General features: G+C 35.5%; 1 protein-coding gene across 1 annotated transcript; it reads right to left on the minus strand.

The window, feature by feature from the left end:
* Positions 1–1,372: 1,372 nt before the first annotated feature.
* SEM1 (SEM1 26S proteasome subunit) lies at positions 1,373–26,135 on the minus strand. Its single transcript, XM_057504542.1, has 3 exons — positions 25,949–26,135; positions 7,042–7,135; positions 1,373–1,576 (listed from the first exon to the last, which is right to left on the minus strand). Exons 1-3 carry the CDS (start codon positions 26,022–26,024, stop codon positions 1,534–1,536), a joined length of 213 nt encoding a protein of 70 aa, XP_057360525.1. The 5' UTR covers positions 26,025–26,135; the 3' UTR covers positions 1,373–1,533.
* Between the last annotated feature and the right edge of the window lies 1 nt (position 26,136).

Below are 26,136 nucleotides of genomic sequence, written 5' to 3' on the forward strand. Positions count from 1 at the left end.
CTGCCTGCATGTTTTAGAGTGAAGATCAAGTTAAATCTATTAACCATAAAATCCGGTAATTTTCTTCAGCTGCCTGACTATAGTCTCACTTCTCAGCATTGATGTGCTTCATCATACTGATGCTGAGTTTTCAGGTACTTGATCTTTAAGAGAAAACCACCTAAATTTTGGAATTTCATTAAGGACAAAACACTGGATAACGAGATAACCCATTAAAGCCTCTGCCTAATTCCTTTGAGGTTTCAAAAATAGTATTTTATATCAATTTAAACTCAAGTGACATGAGGTAGCCATCTCCCTGAGTACTGATCTGACACTGTCAAGGTGACCATTAATCTGAGGTCTAAAGATAACCTTATAATCACAAAGTATTGAGAAAATATACATCAAAATTCTTCTTCACATGTGCATTAGCATGACAGCCATGCTTCACTACACTATTACAAAAATACAAGGCGCTTTTTCATACTTTCCAAAGTTCTTTCTTATTCTTCATTCCACCTGACCATTGAGCAGTTCTGTCAGGTAGGCAACAAAAAGGTATGTTTGTCTTAGGAGAAAACTTACTTATGTTCAAAATTATTTTGAGGCATACCTTAAATTATAATTCTAGTGCCCAACTCCTAATTTGGTTTCCAATCTACATCATGTTAACATAACTTTTACATTTTAAATTACTCAACAGGATCAATGATTCTACTTCTACATGAGTAAAACATTCAAGTTGGAAAATATTCCTAATAAAGTTTGTACATTCACTCCATTCTAAGTCTTCTCAAGAAAGAATCCTCTACCAACCAACTTAAATCTCCCACTCAGAAGAGCAGATGTAGCAACAGTAATCACTTCACAGAAACGTAACTGAACTAAATGAATCTGTTACGTAGTACTGAGAATATGCACATGTTAACAAAGTATCTTGAGCCCACTTCCCAATTTTGACAGAGGACACTATTCTAAAAACTATGATCAAACTATTCTGGATTTTATGGACTAATTAATACTCTATCAACTATTAATATTAATGGCTCAGGAACTAATTACAGGAACTTAAAATGATTAATATTTAAAAAACACAAGTTTTGAAGGGTCACCTTAGAAATGTCAGTAAATGTTGCCTAAGCTTCCAAGATTAAAAGTTAACTTACAAGTAGTACCTTATAAATAAGATCATTTTATCAATGTGGTTTAAGAAAAGTACTGAATTGGGGATCAGATGAATTAGAGTCACAATTTAAACTGAGCCCCAGTAAACATTAAAAAAGAAAAAAATCTCATTATAGGAAATTTTACTATCTCTCTATATATAATAAAGTTCTGGAACATCATGAATGGTATGAGAAAATTAATGATCAAGACTTCTGAACCAAACTAAGATTAGATCAAAACATTTATTTTTGTGTGTTACAAAAACAAAAATAAATCCAAGCAGGTAATGAAATAAACATTTTTTTATTGTCCCATTCTGGGTTCTCTGTCCTAGAATTTAGTAAACAGTTCAAGTTCAGGTTGCTTCAACATTTCTTCTGGATGCTATGAGGTCTCCATCTTATAACCATGTTTCTCTAGTTCAGCTCTACAATAAAACACAAAAGAACAACGTCACTAGACATTCTCTATGATAAACTGAAGAAACAGATGGTTTTTAGAAATAACAGGATAAATAAAACAATGAGCTAATTTAAAATACTATTAAACAGCTTTACTTTAGTCCCTACAAATAAATCTATATAAAAAGGAAATTGGATGTGAATCAATATTTTACTAATATAATTTTGTTTTCTCATTAGTAAACTTACATTGTATATTCCTTAATTTTTTGGTAAATCTACTTATGACTGAACTATTACTATCTTCCAAATACCATACAAATATTCTGTCGTAAAAAATATTTAAATAAATTTTAAGAATTATTAACCATGTGGCTAAGAACACAAGACATTGAGATCAAACTTTTAGGGACTTTATAATCATCACAACAGGTAATTACTGTTATTTACACATAAAGAATAAACAGATTGCTTTCCATGCTGACATGCATCTTGCTCTAAGTCAAAAATTAATGATCAAATTTACAGGGGTGTGAGAATCATTCTGCATTAACTGTATGTAGGCAAAATAAATATAATTAATAAGTAATATTAAATAAGGCTTTTTACTTTAATTTTTTTAACTATATAAAAATCTCATAAATTTATATTGATACAAATATACACACTTTAAAAAAACAGTCTGAGAATTTCAACTGCAACTGCTGATCTGCATTGTATAAAACATTTACACAGTAGCTCTGCAATCAATTTCAGCTAATTACCACTCCAAATATCACTGTAAATTTATCTGCCACAATTCAGATTTTATAGATGTTCGTAACAAAATTATGTGTGGGTCTATCTATGATAAAACATTGAACAAATGTAAAGTATGATTAGTGTGCCCTACATTAGTACATCCAACGAGATAAAAATACTTTGTTCTCAAATATAACTTAGCTTAGACACTAATACACTATCCAGTGCAAAAAGCACATTAAGTAGGATGACTGAATTTTTCATTCCCCCAAACTCCTTCACTTCCCTAAAATTTTTATACTATTATAAAATATTTTAAATATAAATACTGACCTAAAGCCCAGGAATAATATTAAGGTCAAAGATTATTCATATGAACCATCTTAGATGTCTTCTGCTCAGGTGTAGAGAGCATTATGCGCTGGTGGTAAAACACTGGATTTAGAGTCAAGAGATCAGCACAAGTTTCTGACTCTACCCCTTTGCTAAATTTAACAAAAATGCTTCCTTTGCGCTACCTGTCCCCCAAGAAAACTGAAGATTGTATCTATCCTTTGTATGTTTCCTATTTAAAATGGAAATGATTTAAAAACTTTCTTAAAGAATAATTTTCTTCTGCCTTCAACAAAATCAGTGTAGATTATTCACTTTCTCTTTCTTATTTTAACAACAACAAAAAAACACCCCCAAAATTCAACCTAAGATTTAGGTAACAAAGACACCAAATCTCTCCACGTTTGTTTCTGTTTGCCATCCTGAAGGAGGTGGTGGGTGACCTATTACATTTATAAACTGTTTACGAACACAAAGACGATGATGACATGTTCGGCCATCAGCTAAATTCTTATAGAGAAAATGGAAAGTTCTTTGTTAGCATTTAGGACATATATGAAACCATAAGGAAAATAAACCAAGGCCACTAAGTACAAAACACAAAACAAACAAAAATATTATCATGAGCCTGTTGAATGGAAAAATCCAACACAAATGAGAAGAAATCCAGCACAACTGGCACATTATTACAGAACACATATAGTGAATATGTACTACTGAAACAAAAATAGCAGCATTCCTTTCACAACAAAACAAGAACAAGACTAAAAGCCACTAGTAGGTTTGAGAACTCTTCTTACTATTCAAGAAAGTACTGTTATATGACAGTGGCTATATCCAACATGGTAAATCAGGAACTATATTGGCTTCATGGAGTTTTTATGTAGAATGTGATACAGTGGCAGGAAAATCTCATAATCCTACTTATTTCTACTGATACATAAAAAAGTAAAATGTATCAGAAGCACTAAAAACAGAATGACTTCTAGTTACTTGGAAACAGGTGGCCTTTTTCTTTCTGCTTATACATGTTGAAGGTAATTACACTAAAAGAGAAACATGAAAAGTATACCACTAAGTCCTTTCTAAAGACGAGTAGTTAAATAAAGGCTGATCCAGAGTTGGGAATCTGACTGACTCTAGAGTAGGAAATGAACTGCCTCTCCAAAGTTAGATGGCATTAAGACCCAGTAATATCAGAAAACAGTAAAACTGTTCTTCATCATGGTTTATAATACTACATTGAGGGCCTTAACACATTTTATAAACACTAGGAGGAACATTTTTGCAGGAGACTGTTAAGATACTTTTTTTGAAGCAATGATATATTATATGAGGCTGCACTGTCCAATATAGTAGTCACATGAGGCTATTTATTAAACTTGAATTAAATTAAAAATTCAGTTAATCAGCTGCACTAACCACACTTCATGTGCTCAATAGCCATGTGACTAGTGGCTACTGTACTGGATAGTGAAACTTCTAGAACATTTCCATCACTAAGTTATATATGACAGCACTGATGATACACCAATAACATATAGGACAAATTCACAAATAGGGAAATTAAAAAGATAAATCTTACTAATGGAGGTACCAAGATTTAGATACACTTTTGGAAGAAATTCACAAACCTAAAGGCAGAAACACAACAGAAACATAAGAGCAATGCATAGGTGTATTATGAAACCAGTAAGCCACAATGTATCTATGAAAATGCTCTCATTCTGAACCAGTAAACTGGCAAGATATAGCAGTGACAAGAAATCCAATTATTAATATATTTACTACTATGGCATTACTCTGATAAAAATCATAATGTTTAATAATGTCTTGATTTAATTTTTAAGAGAAAAATGCTATTTTCTGACTAAAGATAGGCCAAAAATAAAAAAAAAAGTAAAACTCTTTGGAGAAAGCTGACTCTTCTGTGAATTGCAAATAGTCTCAACTTAAAAAATTTCAAGACAGCAAAAAACCAAAACCTGATATATGATTAAGAACACAGAATAAGGATCAACAGAATTGGAAGGCCTGAAAATACTCTATAACAGCATAATATGATTCTAATGAGGAAGAAAGGGATGCATATATATATATATATAAAAAGGTAAAGTGTCTCTGATGTGGCTGGTATAAATGCAAAAAGAAAGTGACAAGAACTTGTACACACAGAATCCCAGACTGGACCAAGATCTGTAAAAAGAATAAAAAATGCTTTGAGCACCATGTATAAAGAAGACTGAGAGGTGATAGATCCAATGCATGGAATGGACTTCACAGAAAATGCAAGATTACTGTTCATTGGCTGTTGTTCCTATCTTGCTCATAAAACTGTTAAAGGAAAAACAACATCAACACAAACTTGAAAACTAAGGTGAGATAACTCCAAACTGCATTAAAGTAGTTTAAAACATCGAGGCTCTGAATAATTATATCTCAAAGCACTGGAAGAATGAAAAGATGTAGTCAAAAACTCGGAGTCAGTAATTTTGAGAGGTCATGGAAAACTTCATGAAGAAGTACCAGAATAAAAGTGAAAGGTAAATCATACTATTTCCAAAAACGGGAGAAAGGTGATAGGTAAAATTGTTATTAGTCTCCAGAAAATACTAAAAAGTCTTTAGAATGTAGGGGTTTGAGCCCATAAAAAATGCACCATAGAAAATCTACCACATCGTTATTAAAAATAAGCTTTAAAAATTTATTATAAATTATCTCTCTTTTTTGAACAAATGTACTAAACTAGAAAATGAGAAGACTGTAATAGAACATCTGTATCCTGATTTGAACAAATTCTGGAACAGTCTACTTGGATATCTTTGCAGCCAAGACTGATATATATGAGTTGAATCATAAAAAAAATTAGAGAAGAAAGAGTTGTCTCTCCAAAAAGTGGTAATGGCGTAACTGGCTATACATGGGCCAATGAAACTGGACTCTTATTTCACCATCTACAAAGTTAATTTAAAATGCATGGAAATCTTAAATGTAAGAGATAAAATTCTGAATTGTTAGAAAAAGAGTAAATTAGACTTCATCAGAATTAAAAACTTGTGCAAAGAACATTACGAAGAAAGTGATCAAGACCACCTAACAAAATGGGAGAAAATACTTGTAAATAGTATGTCTGAAGGACCCTTCAACTCAGCAAGACAAACAACTCACTTACAAATGGGCAAAGGACTTGTGTGGGTTTTTCTCCAAAGAAGGTATACAAATGGCCAACAAATACATGGAAGGAGGCTCATCATTAATCATTAGGGAAATGAATCAAAACCACAATATCAGTTCATATCCACTAGGATGGTTATACTAAAAAAAATGAAAAATAAGTTTTGGTGAGGATGTGGAGAGATAAGAACCTTCATACACTGCTGGTAGTAATGTAAAATTGTTCAGCTGCTATGAAAAGCAGTTTGGAAGTTACTCTAAAATTTAAAATCAATTATATCATGTCCCAACAATTTTATTCTAAGGCTTATATTCCTCAAAATTTAAAACAGGTATTAATGAAAAGTTGTACAAGAATGTTCATAGCAGCACTGTCCATCCACCAAAAGTCCAAAGCTAAAAACAGATGTCCAAATGTCCATCAGCTGATAAATGGATAAATAAACTGGTATATCCAGAGAATAGATAATTATTCAGCCATTGAAAGGAATGAAGTACTGATACATCCTACAACATGGATGAAACTTGAGAACATTATGCTAAGTATAAGAAGCTAGACACACAGACCACTTCTTGTATGATTCCACTGCTATGAAATATCTAGAATAGGCAAATCCAGAGACAGAAAGCAGATTAGTGGTTGCAAGAGGCTGGGGGAAGACAGGAATGCAGAGTGACTACTTAATGGGCATAGTGTTTTCTTTTGGGGTGATGAAAGATGTTGTGGAATTAAATAGAAATGATGGTTGCACAACACTGAATATACAAAATACCACTGAACTCTTCACTTTAAAATGGTAAATTTTATGTTATGAATTTTACTTTAATCAATCATATTAGGCAAATTTGTTTGTATATGAATATGAAAAAGTATACTCCTTATCACCCTAATTTCCATTTCAACTTGAGAATCACCAATCTATGGGGGCCTAGTACTCTAATTTTTGCTGAGTTATTCAATATTGGTAGAAAATTAATGCTAACAGATATTAACACTGACACAAGGATAAAATACAGCAAATATGCTATTTACCTTTGTAAAGAGACTAAAAAAACAAGTTTTATGCAATTACACTAAGTATTCCTATTTAGAGACATACGAAATGAGGGCAATATGTCTTCTCATAATTCAAAAACATTTCAAAGACTAATTATCTTTTAAGAGGTCAATTAACATATGTATGTTACATATTCCATACTTACAATTAATACTAAACTATATAAAGTCTGGCTTAAAACTTACCGTAACTGATTGGAGAAGTCATCCTCTACATTGTCATCATCCCAATTATCCTCCCAGACATGTGCATCTTCGTCTTCATCTAAACCAGCCCAGTCTAAAAACAGAAACAGATGTTATTTCTCATATATTATTTCCATAAATACAAAAACTTCAGAAACTTTGTCACTGACTCTCACAATCAAAACCTAATCAAATCTAGTATCTAAAATCACAATCAAAATCTAATATACTTGAGAAATGATAATCTTCTTTAAATCTCAATTTACACTGCCTTGTTCTCTCAATTCTTGAATTTGCAGATAATCTAAAACAGAAATTAATACAAAAAATTCTATTTGCCATGAAAATTTATTATAATCCCAGGAGGATATTTACTTTTCTGGTATTACTGTGGGGTAATTTTTATAAGGTGTATTTCATAATATTTCAAAACACAGTACCAACAACACTGAATCACGTTGAGTAGAAGGAAAGTGTCAGCCTAGAATTTGAAACTAAAAATAAAAAAGGATAACTCACACACAGATTAATAAAAAGTAGACTGAAGTCTAGGCTATCACTAACATTTGCCTAATATCACAAATACAGAATTTTAAAGGAAGGATATATAAATACGCATAAAGAGGAATGCTGTAGTTTTTGTTTTCTACTTTTTTTTTGGCCTTCCTTCCCTTTTGGTGATGGGAGAGGGGTTAGATTTTAGCTTTTGTTTAGAGTAGTCAGAAAACACACATGTAAACTAACATCTTCAGTCAGTCTAATACCAGAACAAGGAATAACTATTGAGAGAGTAATACTAATAAGAGCAGAAGTTACAAATCACTAGATACACAAGTAGAAAGGAACTATCAATAAGATGGCTTTCCTACAACCAAATTTCTAGTCATTATTTCCATTTCAGAAGTCAAGTAGCATTATGTTATGGTGAAATATAAGCTGCCTCCCACACATCTCCTCCTTAGGGCTCTTAATACCAGTTTGTGGCAGAATGCTTGAATTAGGAATGCATTCCTGGTTCCTGCTCTCCTTTAGAGCCTCCCCAAGTAATACTTTTCAGCAATATGTTTTCTTACCTGTCTCTCTACTCAGACCCTCTCTCTTGAACTTTAGAATTCTGCATATAATTGCCTACTAGCTCAACATGACCAAAACTTAATTATATGACACAAGCTCAACATGACCAAAACTTAATTATATTCGCCATCTCCTGCTCCCAACTAATATTTTTTCCTGGCCTTAGGAAAAACACAAATGCATTCAGTCAGGCGTTCTAGGTGCAGGGGTGGGGTTGGAAGTGTCATCCTAAATTTTCTCTTTCTATGATCAAGTCCTGCCCGTTTTATCCCCAAAGTCATTCTAAAAATCTATCCTTGTGTCTCCTTCCCTATTACCTTTTCTCTAGATTAGACATTCACATTACCCTTACTTATACAATGGCAATATTCTTCTAACAGGTTTTTCTTTCTTCTATTCTCTTGATTCTGATAAAAATCTAGTCTCCATGGTGATGTCACTACATAGTCTTTTAAAAAATGACATCAAAGTACACCAGAAGCAAGAGACTTTACGCATACTCTGCCCTCCTTCTACTTAGGTTGGCCCACCTGCTATAATATGCTTTATGTTTCATCACAAAAAAACTGTAGTATGTTACATAATGTATTTATATTAAAATTTTAATTTAGCATTTAATCCATTGTATGATTCCTTGTTAGTCATGTGTCTTGAAGTACTCTCTCATACACCTTTCCCCAAACTAAAAGTTGTAATAATGACAAACAATTCTAAGACCTTCATTTTATTCAACCCTAACTTTATTTCATGTATTGAAACTGCTTAAAACTTTTAATTCATCAAACATTTCATGCTGATCCTCATCTCTCTCTTTGTGCCATCTTTTGAACCTACTCCTTGGCCTAACTTCTACTTACCCTGAATTAGCTCAAATACTATTCCACACTAAAAAGAACCACAGCTCCCTGAAGAAATGGCTGACACCTCATATCTGGAACATGGTAATTGCTAGGTAAGTCTGGGATTTCTTTGTAATGCCCGAAAGCACATCAAAGGACACAAACACTGGCTTAAAGGTGTTTCCACTGGCCAAATCTGTAACAACTTGAGAATCAAGACACACTGAATTAAATAAAAAACCCTTAAGCCCACAGCAATCTGCTTTGGGGAGGAGGGAGGTAGAAATACTCTTGGTTACAGTTCCCAGCTCCATAAATGTAGATTAATTAGAAAAAAGCAACATTTTGCAACACCTAATGCAATTTAGGCAAGGATCAACAATGGTGCTAAAACTATTGGGTGGAAAATGCTTAGACAATAGGATAGATTACTCATTACAAAAGGGGAAAATGGAGAGAGCTGATAATCATCATCTTAACCAATAATAAATTTAACATCACTGATAAATTGGGACAACTTGACATGTGTATCTTGATGCAAAGCAGTAAGAAGTATCACCTACATAGCACTCTTGCTAAAAATGTTGATGCTAAATCTAATCATGAGGAAACTATCAGGCAAATTCAGAAGGCGGGACTTTCTATAACTGGTCTTTTCAAATAAGTTGATGTCATGAAAAACAAGAAAAAAGACAACTATTCTAGATTAAAAGAGGCTGAGGTGATTTAACAATCAAATGGAATGTGTAAGTGAAGTAATGGAATGCTGGACTGGGGAAAAAAGTGATGAGGCATTTTTGGAGCAGTTGGTAAAATCTGATTATGGACTATGTACTTGGAAGATATTACTGAATTAATGTTTAATTTTCTTAAATAAGATTTGTAAAATTTTTTAGAGGAGACTGTCCTTATTATTTAAGACATGTATGCTGAGTCAAGTGTAATTCTGTCAGTGGTTTACCTGCAAATGGTTATTGTTATTTTATATATATCATGTATGATAGTTTCTATCATAGAGGATAGAAATGAAGTAAATATAACAAAAGTTAAGTGATGAAACTTGGGTATTTGTTGCCCTCTTTTCTTTTTTAATGAGATATAACTGACATACTAGTTTCAAGTGTACAACATAATTCAATTTGCACATATTGCAAAATGATCACAGTAGATCTAGTTAACATCTGTTACCGATTTTTTTCTTATGAGGATTTTTAAGATCTACTCTCTTAGCAGCCTTCAAATATGCACTGCAATATTATTAACTACAGTCACCATGTTGTACATTATATCCTCATGACTTATTTATAAGTTTGTATCTTTTGGTCCCTTTACCTATTTTGCTCTCCCCTCAGTTGACCTCTTTTTTAACTTTTCTATAAGGTTGAAAGTTTCAAAAGAAAATGTGGGAAAAATAATTGTTTAAAAGTCAGTTTGGAAATCAACTCTGGAAGCCTTCTCTATTCCCTTCCTCTCCTAACCCTCAGAGATTAGGTTCCTCTTTTGTGTGTATCTCCATCTCATCATTTACATTATGTACAACCAAAATTATTTGTTTATATGTCTATGTCCATTACTAATGGTCTACTCCTTAATAACAACACTACTTATCTTTGTATTCTTAAGCTACAAATAGTACCTAGAATATGCACAACCATTGGTTATGACAAATCAAACAAAACTCTAAATCAGATCTCACTTCTTCTCTTAAAACAGTAATTATAAGTTACATACTCAATTTTAAGTATGTCCTAGCAATTAGCTTCATCTTAGTAGTTACTTATTAGAATCATGGCTAATAACATTTCAATCTGGAAAGAAAAGTAACAAAAGGAATGAGTTAGGATTTTCTTTTAACACACATAAAGACTTAAAGCTATTCAACAATGGCTCATAATATTGGTATTTTATTCATCACATTATGTATCCAACAAAATTTTTTAAGTGCAGTATGTCATCATTATGACTTAAGAATAAAATACACCCATTTACCTGGCTCCCCAAACCAGAAACTTGGGAGGTATCTTAGCTACTACTCCTATTTAACTCCCAAATCACTCATGTCCCTTCCATTTCAACTCCTAAGTATCTCCAGAATTAGTCTCCCCTCCCCCTATTCTTATTGCCACTATGTTAATTTAGGAGCTATTATTCCCCTTCATGGAAAACTGGTCTTTCTGTCTCCTCCTCCCTAATCTCACACTGTTTATACCTAACCTCCACTGATGCCTACCAGTTACTACTCAAACCTTCAGGTAGGAACCACATTTATTAACTTTGTAACTCTAATGCCTAGAGCTGAGTGCTGGGCACAAGCAAACACTCATTAACATGTTGGGTGAGTGAAACTATATTTCTCAAGTTCTCTCCCTTTTAGTGGCAAATCTCAAGAAAACAGAGGCCAGTGTGTTATCAGTGAAGCCAAGAGTATATATTTCAAGATAGAAGAGATCAACAATATCATGTATTATGAATGAGTAATGTAAAACTCTCAACTGTATTTACTATTAAGAATGCTTCTGAACTTTACATTTCCCTGTATGGCCCCGGAAGATGACTGGTTAGCCAGAGACGGGTAAGATTCCTCAAGGGAGGAACAACCTAAGACAGGCACAGTCGCAGGGGGGTCATCAGGTGAGAAGTTGGGGATCAACAGAGGTGAGGCTTAGAACCTCACCCCACCCCCCGTTCTGAGAGAAATCTTCTGCGTCTGTGGATTTTTTATTACCCTTGTCTAGCTTGGATTAACACATAGTCTACAGGAACACACCTGATCATCTACATTTGCTCTCTTACAACACTAAACTATGTTTTCTACCTTTATCTTGTATCTACCTACCACTTCAGCATTTTATTAAAAATAATAATAATAAAGAGAGAAATGTGGTATCCACATATAAATCAAGTATAAAAATCAAATGAGTATTCATATTTGAAATGACTGTTTATAGTTCATAATGCATGAGCAAAACTAAAAGTTTCTGTGATTATTGGCCTTGTACTGTTCACCATGTAACTTATTCACTATGTAAGAATTTGTTCTCCATGTAAGAACTTGTTTGTTATGCCTCAGAAGATTAGAGACTGATGAAAATTAGGCTTGGGGTGGATTAATGATTGTGCATTGAGCATTGACTCCCCTATACAGAATTTTATTGTTGTTAACAACCATTTGATCAATAAATATGAGAAATGCCCTCACAAAAAAATAAATAAATAAAATAAAATAAAAAGTACACACTTCCAATGGTAAAATAAATAAGTAACCGGGATATAATGTATAGCATAAGGAATATAGTAAAGATATTGTAACAGCTTGGTATGGTGATAGCTGGTACCTAGAATTGTCATGTATATAAATGTCGAATCACTATGTTGTACACCTGAAACTAATGTAATGTAATACTGTGTGTCAACTACCCTTCAATAAAAAATAATTATCTACAAAAAAAAAAGAATGCTTCTGGGAATAGTGATTACTTCATTCAATGCTCTCCTAAGAGAAATCATATGGGAAACTTCTTTTAAGAACTCAATGCCTGAAAAGATGAAAAAGTTTCTCACAGGGAATTTATTTCAGGTTGCTAGGAAGCTCAATTAAATGTATACCTAACTTTGATCATTGGGTACAGGACAGTGAATTTATATTCATTCATAAAATTCTCAATAATCAAAAATATTGATTTTTTACCCTCATCAATTGATTGTCTTATGTCTCCTAGCAAAATTACTATCCTCAAAGAGGGAATACTGCAATTACCTAAATACAGATCCTATACTATTCTCTGAGGTCCTTAACAATAGTAATACTTAATAATAGTACTAATTACAACTCAAAATTGACCGGGGGAGAGATATCCTTACATTTTCCCCTTTCTTGTAGAAGTACCTTGAAGCTCAAACTGAAATTTTCTATTCTCTGTTAAACTACCTATATTTCATTTTACTTATTTTTAATTAAGGTATCATTGATACACAGTCTAATGAAGGTTTCACATGAGTAACACTGGGTTTCAACATTTACCCATATTATCAAGTCCTTCCCCCCAGTCCCCATTGCAATCACTGTCCATCAGCATGAAACTACCTATATTTTATAATGAAGGTAAATTAAGAAGTTATAGAAAAGGAAATCACACTCAGGATTTCCCTTAGTTTTATAGCAGAGTCATCAGAAAACTGCTAGAACCCAAATTTTGTTATAAGTATCTATTCCCAAAGCTAAAAACTAAAAAAACCAACATTCCTGCACTTTTATAGATGAGAAAAGTGACTTAGAGTTAATCATTAGGTTTAGGGATAAATAGTACTGTTACTCTCATGTTGTCACTGCAGTCAATAACAAACTATTTACCAAGTATGTTATAATGTTACATGTAAACTTTCTTTTTGTTCTTCTAAGAACAGAGAAATCTCAGCCAGAAAGAAGGGAGCTATTTAAGGCAAAAATAAAGGGGATAAAAATTGGACCGTTAAGTATACAAGAGAGGAAAACTGAGTAAAGGTGGTTTAGGGAAAAGTTTAAGATCAAATTTTAAATGAAAAAGGAGCCTCATATCAAACAACAGACACATTTCTCTACAATACTAAATAACCAAAAAACACTAAGTGATTTTAATCTTTAAAATTAAAATTGAATAAAGTACTTCAAATAATCTCATAGATGACTTTATAAAGTGTGTACTTTATCTTCAACACTAAATGCATTGCCAGGATAGTGATTAATCACTTAAATAACCACAGCTGTGTTTACTTCAGTGTGCAGGCCTCCAGATGTGTACTGGTAAAAATATTACCATATTTTAAGAAGTCAGAATTGGAAATAACCTGTAACAGATGCCTAATACATAAGTTTCTAGCAATTCTAAATTATTTAAGACTTTGACCCCAAATATGGCTTTGTTCCCATTTGCCTGTGAAAACTACATCTGTAACTAGCTTTACATTTCCAAAATCTGAACTATCAAAGATCTCATATACTTCATCTCTTTAAGTATCACTAACATTTAAGTGTGAAAATGGGTTTTTTCTCAACTTAATGTTTTTAAAATTACTTAACTCTCCTCACCATCCAACATACATTTTGAAATTTCTTAAAAGTATGAAGTACACCACTTTGGAGAAAAGAGGAAGTTTCATTTAAACCAAATAGAGTTGCAAATGTTCTATAGCGATTTTCAGGAGCATCAAATTCTCATTCATTCTTTAACAGTAAAGCTACTCTGAATATAAACTAATCTCCCACAAAGTTTCTTCAAATAAAAAATGTGCATGTATATACAGAACATTACATAAAGAAAAATATTTAAAAAATGGATGAAGGTTCAAAAGAGTTCTAAAATATACATTCACCATCATAGGTGCATGTAAAAAAGAACAGCAATAGTTGCAAATAGCATCATTACACTCATGAATACGATAATGAAGCCACAATAAATCTAGTTATTCTGAGATAAATTTACATGTGTTCCTGCTTAAGCTGTATAAAACAGATCAGAATTTTTTAAAATAAATTTCATTTCTATAAGTTATATGACACAAAAACTTCTATATCTTAGAGACCTAACATCTATTCAGCAGCTAAGAAATTTGTATCTTCCATAGTAACCACTGTACTACTATATTTTCTCCAACAGACCAAAACTGTCAGTGGTAAACTTCAGAGCAAACAACCAGAAGCAAATCATCAATGATGTTGCTACCATCCTATTGGTGAGTTTTCAGTTGTTTGTGCCCAGGAGTCTGAAACAGAGGATCAAAATAACTTAATCATGTATAATTTTTCTTACATTTTAAAAAGGAAATTCAAACACAATTCTTTTCATCAACAATTCAAAAAATTATGTATCTGGCAGAATGGTTTCACTACAGTCATGCTGACTTTAGTTCTCTTTGTTGATTAGTGCTTTTGTTTCTCTTTAGTTTTATTTAATTCCAAAAAGCCATTACTCTCATCTTTTCTAAGCCCTCATGTCCTACACATCTCAATTCCCTTATTCTGATCCTCCATATTATGGAGCCATGGGTACCCGATGTGAGTTCCACAACCCGTCTTCCATTAGACATGCAAGTGCAAAATCACACTCCTATTTTCTTCTTATTCCCAACAGTCCATATCATACCAGTTGCCAGAGCACCTTTGTTGTTCTTCTATCACTGCCTTTATTTACTCTTTTTCCAGTAACAAACTATTTCAGGCCCTTAGTCCTCAACCTATGTTAACAATTTACTAATCAGCTTCCCTGAATGTCTTTCTATCCATTCAAATCAATTCTGCTGGGTTAATTTTTCCTTAACTGCCCACCGCCTAATCTCCTCACAGCCAAATCTCTCTCTCTCTCTCTCTCTCTCTCTCTCTCTCACACACACACACACACACACACACACACACGGTTAATTTTTCCTTAACTGCCCACCGCCTAATCTCCTCACAGCCAAATCTCTCTCTCTCTCTCTCTCTCTCTCTCACACACACACACACACACACACACACACACTCTTCCATCCATCTATTCCTTTTTCCCTTCTTTTAGAAACCCCTTTCCTACATTTCTATTTTTTGAAAACTCTGTTCAAATGTTGCTATCTCATGTTGAGTGGAAATAATTCCCTCTTCTTTTCAACTACTGTTGCACTTTACCATCAGTTATTTAAATCCTCACCTCTAAACCCCCACTGGAAGGAAATCACATGAAATCTTAACCAGAAGCCCAACAGTTAAAGACAGTCAAAGGCTTAGTTACTCTGATTTAATTGGGGGTGGGGAGAGAAGGGCTTGGACAACCACCTACCAGGATCAGCACCTCTAAAATACTAAGAAGCTCAAGCTTGATCCCTAACTCCCTTGAGATTTGTATCACTAAGTTCAAAGACATATATCTAACTAGAGTCAAATTTGCCACAGTACAGCCTCTAGTTAACTATGACCTTGGTAAATTAATTTTGCTGAGCCCTAAATTTAAAGCCATCATAAGGATGCTTTGAGGATTAAATTTGACTATATACGTAAAGCACTTAGTATTCCTAAGTAGCAGCTAGTATCATTCTCTCTCTATACAATTCAGTACCTAACTTACAGGAAGCACTCAATCAATACATATTGAATGAATTAATCATTTATTATGTGCTAATCAAGAAGAGAAGTTCCAGAATAAAGACAACAATGCCAGTCCTGCTAATAATTACATACATAACAGAACACAAACTGGGGGGGGGGGTTGGCGGGAAGACACTTGGTGAATTTTTAATACTTCAGAAGAGTTTAAGTATAGTTTTTTAAACAATTATTTTCCCTCCATGTTTTCACTGTTTATACCATTTTTCAATGAGTAATGCTGAATAGCAACCAAGTAGCAACATTAAACACTAAGTCACAATTGCTTATGACTTATTCATCCCACAAAATCAGTGAAATAGCTAATTAGTTTTTCAAAGTAGTTTTACTGTTTAATGACCCAGGTCACACCTCTCACTACCCCTTCCCAAGGACTAGTATCTTGATTCGAGGGTTTTTCATTTCATTGTATTTCTTTGAATGTCTTGTACATCTAATTACATCCTAAAAAATGTATGCTATTTTATGATCTTTATAATTTATATGAACAACTGCACTATTTTTAAAGTATTTTTGGAAAAAAATTTTGGCCGTATTTTAACTTAGAAATCTTTATTACTAGAAAATGAATGAGTTATCAAATAATCCAAAAACTCAACAAGCTTTACTTTGGATATACCTATAATTACAAATAAAATATTTGTCAAAAATTTAGAATTTGACAAATTTTAAATAACTTAAATACCAAAGATAATCCAAACTCTGAATCCCTAAATTGATTAAGAGGGAGAAAAGAAAAGGGACTAATGTTTACTGAATATCGACTTTGCCAAACTGTATGCTATGCATTTTAGATACATCATTATTATGGACTGTGTCCTCCCTATACCAAAATGGGTATGTTGAAGCCCAAAGTCACAACGGAATGGTATTTTGGGGGATGGGGTCTTTTCAAGTTAATTAGGGTTGTATGAGATAATGAAAGTGGAATCCTTATGACAGGATTAGTGCTGTTACAGGAAAAGACAAACACCAAAGAGCTTGCTCACTCTACCTTAAGAAGACAAAGTAAGAAAGGCATCAGTCTGCAAAACAGAATCCTCACCAGGAACTGAATCAACCAACACCTTAATCTTGGACTTAGCCTCCAGAACTGTTGAGTAAATAAATTTCTGTTATTTAAACTACTCAGTCAATCTATGGTATTTTTGTTATGGCAGCTCAAACAGATTAACACAATCATGTAATCCTTAGGTGACTATTATCTACCAATTACATAGGAAGAAACTGAAGATTAATAAGGTAATAGTTCAAGGAAAAAACATAATGCTAATTTCATTCAAAAGAAATCAATCTCAACCAAAATGTTGTGATTCTTTTTCATCCATCAGGTTCACCATGACTAAAATGTTTTATTTTAATATGGAGTGTAGGAAACCTTATGAGGGAAAAAGTGAATTGCAGATAGGAATGTTAATTGGTATAATACTTCTCAAAGGCAATTTGAGAATATATGACAAAAAGTAAGGTTTACCTGGTCCTGGATGAGGTGTCAGAGCCCAAGATGAGGCAGAGAGGCATTCCTGTGGAGAGGCAGTGTAGAATGGTTAGTGTGCCAGAGCCTTTGTAAGGTGGCCTGGCACAGAATGTTCAATGTTATCACAAGTGGGATAAGGAAGACATCTCTGAGTGGAGGGGACAACAAATATTGGTTAGGGAGGAGAACGACCAAACAAACAATATACTTAAGATTGTGGAAGCCAGGTTGGGAAGACAGCTGGGGAGGAGGGTTACAAATATGGACAGGAAAAAAAACTTGAATGAACACTGTGGTACTGAACTGTAATTGGAGATATCTGTATGAGCTTGTGGTTTTATGCAAACACACATATACAGATGTAAACGTGTACATATGTATGCACATATTTGTGTATTTCCTAGTTCCTTCAAATGAGAGGTTCCCCAAAGCAACTGGAGTTAGCACAATTGGAGTTAACATCTTGCCTTCTATATATCTTTCTGTACTAGAAGGACTAGAGCACAGAAAGTACAAGATTAACTTAGAATACCTTTGTGGGGAAGTTGGGGTTCCTATGGCCGGGATCCTCACTGAACTTAAACCACCTGATGATATAACTGGCCTGTTGCTACGCTACCGCTTCCACACCTTTAGGCAATAAGCTATTATTGCGCTATACAGAGGGCTCGGCCCAGTGCTCTGGGTGGAGGTAGAGCCGCTAGTGCTCGACCTACTGCCGGGAGAACAAGCCAGGTAATAAACCCTTTCACCCCAAAGAACGTTTTGCTGTCAATTTATCTCGTCACATTGAATCCATAGAGAACTTGCCCGGGGCTGAAACTAATTGGCAAGACAACCTTCTTGTGCCATAATGCTAGGAAATGCACAAAGAATGATGGTAACATGTCAAAAGGTCACAGAAGACAGCTTAAAGGGGTTCCCTGTGTTCAAATATGGGACAATATGAGGATCAAAATAAGTAATAACAAATTATAACCCTTTGAATGAGAATCCATGAGTCTGTACTGATATAAATCATCAAAGGAACAAATCGAAAAGTTTGATGATGAACTGTATTTATGTACTTCAAATCCCTCCTCACAAGATACCTATTTATCATGAAGGAAAAATGAATAGCAATGGAAAAGTCTCACAGGCACTATCTCAATAAAATGATCACAGTGAACATCATTAGTAATAAACAAATGAGAATTACAATCTGTCTGATAGGATGCAGTGAGGACACAGCATCATGACTGCGGTATTCCTGCCAAGGTGCAGAACCTGAATCAATCTTGTAGAAATACAAGACAAATTCAAGTTGAAAACATTCTAAAAACCAACTGGTCTATAATCTTCAAAGTGTCAAAATCATTAAAGTCAAAGACAACTAAGAACTGCTATAGACTGAAGACTAAAGAGATGCAACAGCTGAATGTAATTCATGATTCTTAATCAAGACATTGAGACAATTGGAGAAACCTGAGAAGGATGTGTGGCCTAGATGACAGGAATTTATCTGTGTGTTAATTTCTAATTTTGATGGTTATACTGTGTTTAAGTCTTCTTAGGAAATACACTTTTAAATATTCAGGGGTGATGGGCATTAGGTTGACAACTTAACTCTCAAATGGTTCAGGGAGAAAAGGTATTTGTACTGTACCTTCAATTATTCTGTAAGTTAGTGATTATTTCAAAATAAAAAATTATATTAAAAATAAAAAATTTACCTGCCAATTTGATCTGGTACTTTCCTCTCTAAGAGGTTAATTTACAGATAAGTACAAAAACATACTGTGGGGAAGTTGGGGTTCCTATGGCCAGGATCCTCGCTGAACTTAAGACCACCTGATGATGTAACTGGCCTGTTTGCTAGGTTAATGCTTCCACACCCATAGACAATAAGCTATTACTGCACAATATAGAGAGCTCTGGCCCAGTGCCCTGGGCAGAGGCAGAGACTCTAGTGCTCGATGTCCTGCCAGGAGAACAAGCCGGGTAATAAACCCTTTTGCCCCAAGAACGTTCTACTGTCAGTTCTTTGGTCACATTGAATCCATAGTGAACTTGCCCAGGGCTGAAACCCATAGGCAAGGCAATTGGCAATAGTCAGCAGGGTTCACTGTTGACCAAGGAAAAGAAAAGGCTGCCCTCAGGAAGGAGTGTTTCAGCAGGCTGCACCTGTGGACATGTGGTACTGTGAAGGGGTGGAGGACTGGGGTCCACCCTAAGAGAAAGAAAATTTGTTGCTGACTGGCGTCACTATAAAGTGCTGTGGAAACAGTAACGACCCAAGAGAAAGCAGCAAGAGAAGGAGCAGAGGCCCAAGGAGCAGCATGAGGAGAAGCAGCAGCGTGCAGGCTGCCAGGTGCTTTAGGGCAGGTGAAGGATGTAGCGTAGCTCAGTCCCAGAAATGGAGGAACGGTGGTTGGGGTGGAGGCCCTGCCAGTGCCGAAGGAATCGGCCCCTCCTTGGTTGAGACCCCACCTGGCTGAAAGCTAGTGGAAAGCCAGAAGCACTCAGCAACCTCGGGTTCTTTCAGGAGAGGAGCAGGCCCCTCCTCAGGTTGTGGAGCACTCCATGCTCTGCTTCAATCCTCAGGCTCAAGCACAAAAGGAAATATGGTCTGCTTCTCGAAGGAAGAATTTAAAGGGCCCCATGAAGGTCACGAGGACCCAGATGTGGGTTGGTTTGAAAGGGCAGGAGCAGATGAAAAGAAATTGAATGACTGGAGCTGTGGCAACAACTGGGACAGGAGTAGCCATTCCAGCTGCTGAGGACGAAGCAGAGGGCAGAGATAAGGCAGTAAGATTGGCCTGTGTGTCTGCAAGACTTCTTGCTGGAGAAGGTGGGTATTGTAAAGCCCACCCATAGTCCTTTTGGTTAACTCATTTGAGTAGAACTGGTTTGAATACAGCCAGGATGACCACTTGGTGCAATGGATCTCCTCAGGCTTGAAGGTCATTGTAATTTGTCATAATTTTTGTTATTTGTATGTTATGTTATTATGGAATGTGGTTACAACACTCCAGCTTTCTTACACAAGGACCATTGCAGAGGATTGAGAGCACGCAGATTGAGAGGTGAGAACCCTGGAGAGGTGGAGTACGGATAAAATGAAGGTTCCTGTGGCCAGGATTCTCAACTGGCTCTGGTTGGCTAGCTCACTACACATATGTGGGCAATACGTTGTCATTGGCTCTATATAAAGAGCTCCGTCCAGTGCTCTGGGTGACACCGTGGCATGGCTGCAAGGTTGCAGGAGAACAGAGCAGAGGCTGGAGTGGTGGCAACGCCGAGAACAGAGACTGGGACAGCTGTGCAGGCAGAGAGGCCCATAGGCAGAGACTGGCGTGCTGCATGCAGACTCACTCTGAGTGAACGGGTCTCTAGTGATTAACCTGCCACCGTGGAAATAAAGTTGGGTATAACCCTTTCGCCCCAAGAACGTTCTACTGTCATTTCTTTGGTCATACCGAATCCATAGTAAACTTGACTGGGACTGAAACCCATATGTATGGCAAGACACATACATATAAAGATGTAAGAATATTCACTGCAGCATAAAAGAAAAAACATAAAAACATGCAAACAAAAAAACCTAAAACCACCTATCAATAAAGAGCTAATTAAATAGATTATTTAATATGTATACAATGGACCAGTAGTACACAACTGTTAAAAAGCAGAAGGTAAATTTTTTTTTACATGAACACATGTCTAAGATCTATAATGTAAAAAACAAGTAGGAGAATAGTACATAGGGTATGGTCCTGTCTATTTAAAGGATATATACGAACACACACAATATATAAATTTTGGGAGGCTACTAGAAAAACAATCTAACAGTGGGTACCACCAAGCATTAGAAACGTTTTGGGGGAAAGACGGTATTTTTACTTTTCAATTTCTGCCCTTTTTAGGTTTAAGTTTTTACTATAAGCACTTACTTATACAATTATCCCATATGTTATATTATAAAAATATATTTAAGGAAGTAACTAGCATGAGCTGACAAGCTAAAAGTTGATGAATGGTGAATTCTAAACCTAGGTCTGATCCTAGATTTGTCATGCTTATTCCATCCCAGGATTCAAAAACTTTCTTCTTGCATGATTACCATGAATGGATATTCTGTAGGCACTCTGCCATTCATATTTTTCCTTTCCCTTAAATTTTACTACCACGATTTCTCCACTTCTTGCTAACACCATTTAACTAATTTAAATGTGTGATGGTATTATTTATGTGTCCATCATATTACATTTAATAACTAACTAAACAGAGCAAAGACCCTGTGGGACTCTGTTAAGTGACCAATACATTATCTGACATTGTTAACGTCAGATGTATCCACCTTTACATTTAAAATTCTAAGGTATCTTTCCATTAATGGTTTAATCCAGTTGGTACCCAACGTTCATGTAGATATTTCTCAGTGACATTTTTCACACGACAGTTCTTCCCTGAGCAGGACTGGTCTATGCATAGCAGGTATTTAAAACCCTTGGCCTCTACCCACTAAATGCTAGTAGTTATTTCACATTCCCACCTGTCAAGTGAATGTGGCATCCAAAAATATTCTCCTAGTTAAGGACCCCTATAAGATGGCCTATTTTATTAGGCACAGGTAATTGTACCTCAGTTATTCGAGAATGCTGGCAGTATTAGGGGGCCACCAGCCTGTTGTGTTGTCTGCCTCATCAGACAAAATAACCGTCAATAACAGTGTCTTATCCAGAAATCTTTTAAGGAGGGTGGGGATGTGGGTGGTATACTGCTTAATTTCTTCAGATAACACAGAAGTTTTAGTGGTTATAGAAAAATTATATATTTGGTATAATAGTATTCTCTTGTAAAAATCATTGCTTCTGGAAGCAAACTCAGTTTTCCTTTTAAATATTATAAAACAGCTTTTCCCCCTAAAAAAGAAAAAACTTCTCAATTTTGGCATTTGATAGAAATTAAAAGAATCTAAAGGCTCACTTGTTCTTCCCACTTTTACTCTCACCCACATCTAACTATCAGAGAATGGAGGTTAATGAAAATATTTATAATACCCCTTCAATATGTCTGTGAAAAATTACTTAAAGTTTCATATAAATTATAAAGTACTTCAGTTTTAGCCCTAGCTCTACTACTACTAAGCTGTGGGATCTTGACAAATTCTTTCTCTGGACTTTAAGCTGCTTTCCAGTTACAAAATTCTAACCACACCAAAGCTTGCAAAATTGTATCATAATCAATCACGCCCACAATGTTGAATGTATTTTCCTAATAAAGTTTACCTCAGTAAGTTTAAGTGGTCAGGAAGTTGTAGAATGAATTTCACAAAGATCCCAAACATGATTTTTAACAGTTTCTTGTTTAATGACCAGCAGATCATACATTCACCAATTAGAATAGTTGTGAGCAACTGTCAGTGTATCACAGACCACAAATGGGGAAGGAAAAATAAAAAAGAGCACTCTCCTTTTTATCTTGTGTACCAGAGAATCACCCACCTTAAAGAAGAGCTATTCAGAATAAACAAGGCCTCCAATGAAACACATCATCTTAATTTCCTTTTTAACAGAAATTCTCCTTTAAGAGGACTGAATTGGCACCCTGCCAAAATTATTATCCAGGAGGAGACATAGCAGCAACACTCCTGAACAATGGACAATCCATTAGTCAAACGAGGAATACATAACTTCAGTAATGAAGTCCAAGAAGTAGCAGGCTCTCAACCTCAAGCTACCCTCAACAATGGACATCACCCACTTGAGAATGGAGAACCAAGAAGACCTTTGAAATTAATACCTCCTTCAGACAGGAAAGATAATTACAGGCAATCTTAAGTTCTGTTAGTGAGTTTGTCAGTGGCTTATTTACCATAAAGACAATCAACAGAAAAAGAATTTCCCAAGAAGGACAAGAACTGGAATGTAACTCAGGGCATTAATAAACTGAACTAAAAACACAAATACTGAAAGACTCAAAACAGGCCACTGTTTTAAAACAGAGCTTCTCTAACTTTAATGTGCATACATACAAATCCTTTAGGAATGTTGGTAAAGTCCAACTGATTCGAGTAGGTCTAGGCTGAGATGCTGCATTTCTAATAAATTCCCAAATAATGCCAAAACTGCTGGTCCATGGATCACATTGAGTAGCAATGGAGATGAAACCATAGGCCCAAATATGTAAGAAAAGCACAGTTTCAAATGAGATGATTCTTTGGTAACATTTTTCCAAATCATTTTTCTCTAAGGTTTGTTATTTATCAGAGCAGTTTTTATTAGCAAATATTGACTGGTTTCACCTAGTGGGCTAATTTTTGTATCCAGCAAAATCTAATACAAATTAACATGAAAGGAACCAATATAAGTTGTGCATCAACTATACTTAAGTAAAAAAAAAAAATAATAATAATAATAATAATAAACCTGTCTGAATTATAAACCAAAGAAACATACAGAACCAAACCTGAATGAAACAAAGGCATTTCAAATGTTATTTCTCATTCTAAATGGAAAGTTTTCTGAATGAATGAGGTTTCACACATCCAAACCTGAAGGCAGCAAATATTCTCTAAGGTGACCAATAAATGATGTTACTATAATAAACTGGTCTGTTGTTGAGAGGCCTTTGTCTTCAGAAAAAATATGAGATTTTACTACATAACTACCAACATTTTGAGCAAATTGCTGCAAACAGCATTCTCCAAAAGTTGATGAACTGAAGTTGCTGAGAAAAATCATGTGTATCACCAGGCACAGTTATCTCTAGATCTTCCGAGGCAGTCAACTCTCAACTACTTACTTTAAATGGAGGTTCATTCATTCAACAATCATTTACTACCACCTACTATGCACCAGGCACACTGGCTGAATAAGAATAAAGCTTGGGTTGGCGTACCAGACCTTTCAGATCCTGGCCTGACCACTTAATGAAAAACTTTTTAAGTATCTGAGCCTCAATTTCTTCACAGTTGTGGTGATAATTAGACTACATAATGTAAATGAAGTGCCTAACATTGTACCTTGTATATGATAAACAATGAATAAATGCTATTTGAATATGAAGTTTGAGTAAAAACTGGATCCTGGCCTTAATAAGCCAGTTTTCTACTACATGGCTCACCACGGGAAGTTTATAAACCAACTTGAAAGTGCACAAAATAAAACATGTCTGGGCAGATAAATACACCACCAAAACAAAAACAAACAATTCCCACCATACATACTGAAGCCTGGGATTGAAATGGGCTTTGAGTTTGTTAAGTTTGTGTATCATACACATTAATGTCTCCTCCCACTAAACAAAACAATAAGAGACTATAAATAAAAAGAACGTCTCAGCCATGTGGTTTTATGCACAATAGGGATAATGGAGTACAACTTAGGATGATTTTAGTGAAGGAGTAATTGCTTAACAGATTTGTACATCGTTACCCACAACTGTTTCCCTACCACCTTCAGAAAGGCTACCCAACAGTAACCTTTTTCCTTATGAAATAAATATCTTACTTGTAACGGTTGCTAATAACACAAATCTGAAAACCTAACTGGCTACAACAATCTAACAAACAGAAGCAGTACATTTTAGGAGCTTAAGAGCCCTGGCGTCAAGCAGGCCAGGTGTCCATCATTTCTAGCCAGTTACGTGACATGAGACAAGTTTTTTAACTGTTCCAACCTTCATTTTCCTTATCTGAAGAATAGTAATACCTGTACCTACTTGCTAGATTTGTGAACATTAATTAATACAAGCAAAGCACTTAAGACACATACCAGCACTCAGACAAGCAACCACCCAGTAAATGTTACCTATCTGCTATTACCTACAATGAGAAAACTGAAGTTCCTCTTAATAACCATGAAGCTAATAAAAAAAATGTAGACGTTTCAGGGTCTTACACTTGTTAGTTCAAAGTTATCAAAACTGAGAAACAAAAGTAAGACAATCCGGTGTATTAAGCACTAACACTTGATCCGCCCGCCCATCCTACCTAACAGGCTTCATTTGTGAAGTCCTAAAAGCAGCACGGCCTAACCACAAACAATTTAATTCTGTACGGTTTAAAGGCAAAGGAAGGCTGCTACACCGAAAGAAAAATAAAGGGAAAAGAGGTTCCGTAGACATGAGCAAGGCTGCGAGTAACTCGGCTGAAAAGCCAAAGAACCAACCCTCCCGGATACCAGGCTTGGGCGCCCCGGGTCACCATGACTCCTCCCAAGAAGGAAGCAGAGGCGTTCGGGCTCACCCGCGCGTCCCACCGTGACATCCGAACCCGATGCCACCTTCACGGAGGGTCGTGCGCGCCGCGCCTCGGAAGGCCGCGGGGCGCCTCCAGGCCTGGCCCTTGCGCCCGCGCCCGCCTCCACCCGAGGGCCTGAGTCAACCGCCGCGCGGCCCAGAAGCCGGGGCCCAACCTGTTACCTTCCGCAGGGAACTCCTCGAACTCGTCGTCCTCCTCCAGGAGACCCAAGTCTACCGGCTGCTTTTTCTCTGACATTTCGACCCTCAGCACCCAAACCCGCTCAGGCCAGCAGAAACGTTGGAACCCTCGCTCTTCCTCACAGGAGCCGCCGAAGCAGCTACAGCCTCTGAAGCCGACTTTACCATAG

Source organism: Manis pentadactyla, chromosome 7, assembly GCF_030020395.1.
Source record: "Manis pentadactyla isolate mManPen7 chromosome 7, mManPen7.hap1, whole genome shotgun sequence".
In the NCBI taxonomy this organism is placed as follows: Eukaryota; Metazoa; Chordata; class Mammalia; order Pholidota; family Manidae; genus Manis; species Manis pentadactyla.

Bases quoted from the DNA above. Each gene is read 5' to 3' on its own strand.
- SEM1 (XM_057504542.1), bottom strand. From the start codon at position 26,024: ATGTCAGAGAAAAAGCAGCCGGTAGACTTGGGTCTCCTGGAGGAGGAC. The intron at 7,136-25,948 runs GTAACAGGTTGG...TTCTGTTTTTAG, and splicing joins CGAGGAGTTCCCTGCGGAAG to ACTGGGCTGGTTTAGATGAA. The intron at 1,577-7,041 runs GTAAGTTTTAAG...GTTTTATTGTAG, and splicing joins GACTTCTCCAATCAGTTACG to AGCTGAACTAGAGAAACATG.